This window comes from Condylura cristata, unplaced genomic scaffold (genome assembly GCF_000260355.1).
Source record: "Condylura cristata isolate star-nosed mole 26May11 unplaced genomic scaffold, ConCri1.0 scaffold00012, whole genome shotgun sequence".
NCBI classification, from domain to species: domain Eukaryota; kingdom Metazoa; phylum Chordata; class Mammalia; order Eulipotyphla; family Talpidae; genus Condylura; species Condylura cristata.
In genome coordinates, this window is record NW_004567113.1 from 33,067,035 (window position 1) to 33,068,969 (window position 1,935).

The 1,935-nt window shown below is 32.9% G+C and overlaps 1 protein-coding gene across 1 annotated transcript in view; it reads left to right on the forward strand.

Moving 5' to 3' along the window:
• Positions 1 to 1,935, forward strand: part of NFXL1 (nuclear transcription factor, X-box binding-like 1) — a 38,712-nt gene that overhangs the window by 3,616 nt on the left and 33,161 nt on the right. The window contains exons 3-5 of the mRNA XM_012724000.1: positions 1,162 to 1,340; positions 1,556 to 1,717; positions 1,818 to 1,918. Coding sequence (XP_012579454.1) covers positions 1,162 to 1,340; positions 1,556 to 1,717; positions 1,818 to 1,918 — 442 coding nt within the window. The remainder of the gene's footprint in view (positions 1 to 1,161; positions 1,341 to 1,555; positions 1,718 to 1,817; positions 1,919 to 1,935) is intronic.

A 1,935-nucleotide genomic window follows, 5' to 3' on the forward strand; every position in this document is an offset into this window, starting at 1 on the left:
AAAATGTCTCTGGTATATGGTTGTTCATTATTTTTGTTATTTTCTCGCCTGGTCCATTATAGTCCTGCTATGAGTGAAACCATCCAGTATTTTTCTTTCTCTTTCTAGCTTACCTCACTATGCATGATCTTTTCCAGCTCTATCCAAGTTGTAACAGCAAAATTTTACTCCTAATAAAATTTGGGTTTTTTTTTTTCCCAAATGAGACATGGTATTTGCTTTTATTTTAATTATAAGAAAAATATCATTTGTTTTTTCTAAATATTTATATGGCATTTATTTTGAATAAATTATGTTCTCAGGATAGTGAAAATATGTGTGATGCAAGAGAAATTTAAGTGATGTGAAACTTTTCTAGGAAAGTATATTCATTTGTTTGGTGGGTAGTGAGGATTAGAGCATCATTTAAAAGTGATTTGTAATCTACAAGGGAATTTGGTAGAACTGATGGTTAACACTTCTAGTACTAAAATGTATTTTAACCTTGCTAGTTAAAAATCTTTTTGCTTTTGCAAGGTGTATAAAACAGTATTTGAGTTTTTCTTTGATTTGGGAATGTTTGAAATGTAACTATTTTGTATTAAATGGATTATAAGGAATATGAAATTTTTTGTTTTGCCCCTTTAATTCTTGCCACTATATTGCCTTCATGTGAGCTGATTTCTCTCTATGTGATTGCTAGTATATTTTACATAGTATTAACCACACAACTAAAATTTAAGATATTGAACTTTGTAAAAAGTAGGATGGATACAAGAGTAAAACGTAAACAAGTGGAAAGCCAGTGTTGCTTTCTTTCTGTAATTGTTTCTGAATAATGTGTGCTGTTTTCTAAATGTGTGCTATTTAACATACATAATTCTGTAGCAACTCAAGATGTGTGGTTATTTCATTTTTAAAAATTATAAAAAGTTCTGTACTTCAGTTGTATGGATTATCTGCATTCCAGCTGCTCACCAGTCATATGTGTTAGACAATGCAGGTGTAGAATAGTTCTGTCGTCTCATAACTGTTCTAGATGTTTGAAATGAATTTCAGTAACCTTATTTTTTACTACTAAAATAATGAACAGAGTGTGACTTACTAAGTGATTTTTCCCCCTGTTTCTCATGTAATTGTCAAAAATGAAAATAAACTTTAGTAATTTCCTTCTGTTTATAGTCCAAAATGTAGGTTTGAATACAAACAATCGGACACACCTACTAGGTACTATTGCTATTGTGGAAAGGTAGAAGATCCACCTTTAGATCCATGGCTTGTGCCTCATTCATGTGGCCAAGTATGTGAGAGAGAATTTAAACCTCCTTGTGGCCATAAGTGTTTACTTCTTTGCCATCCAGGTGAGTTTTATATTACATTCTTTTTTTGTGTGAGAATGAGTTGTTAAATTTTTAATCTTGTCAAGCAAAGAGAATGTGAATGTCGAATTCAGAATTAAAGTTTATATAAGAAGATACTAAAAAGAATTGTCTTTTAAAATATTAGTAAAGAATATGTTCAAGAACTGAATGTTTTAACTTTCGACTTAGGATTTTTTTCCTTCATTATATTCTAGGTCCCTGCCCTCCTTGTCCAAAAATGGTCACAATCACTTGTTACTGTAAGAAAGGAAAACCGATTCCTCGTAGGTGCAGTGCCAAGGAGTGGTCGTGTCAGCTGCCATGTGGGCAGAAATTGCTGTGTGGACAACATAAATGTGAAAATCCTTGTCATGCAGGTAAAAGGTCATACCTTTTAGGTGTTCTGACTATAAGCAGAAGTCAAAGCAATCTCTATTGTTTTTATGTTTTTGTACTAATTTATCATTGTGGTTTTAGGGAGTTGTCAGCCCTGTCCCAGAGTTAGCAGACAAAAGTGTGTCTGTGGCAGACAAGTAGCTGAAAGAAGCTGTGCCAGTCCACTATGGCACTGTGAGCAAGTATGTTGAATATGTGG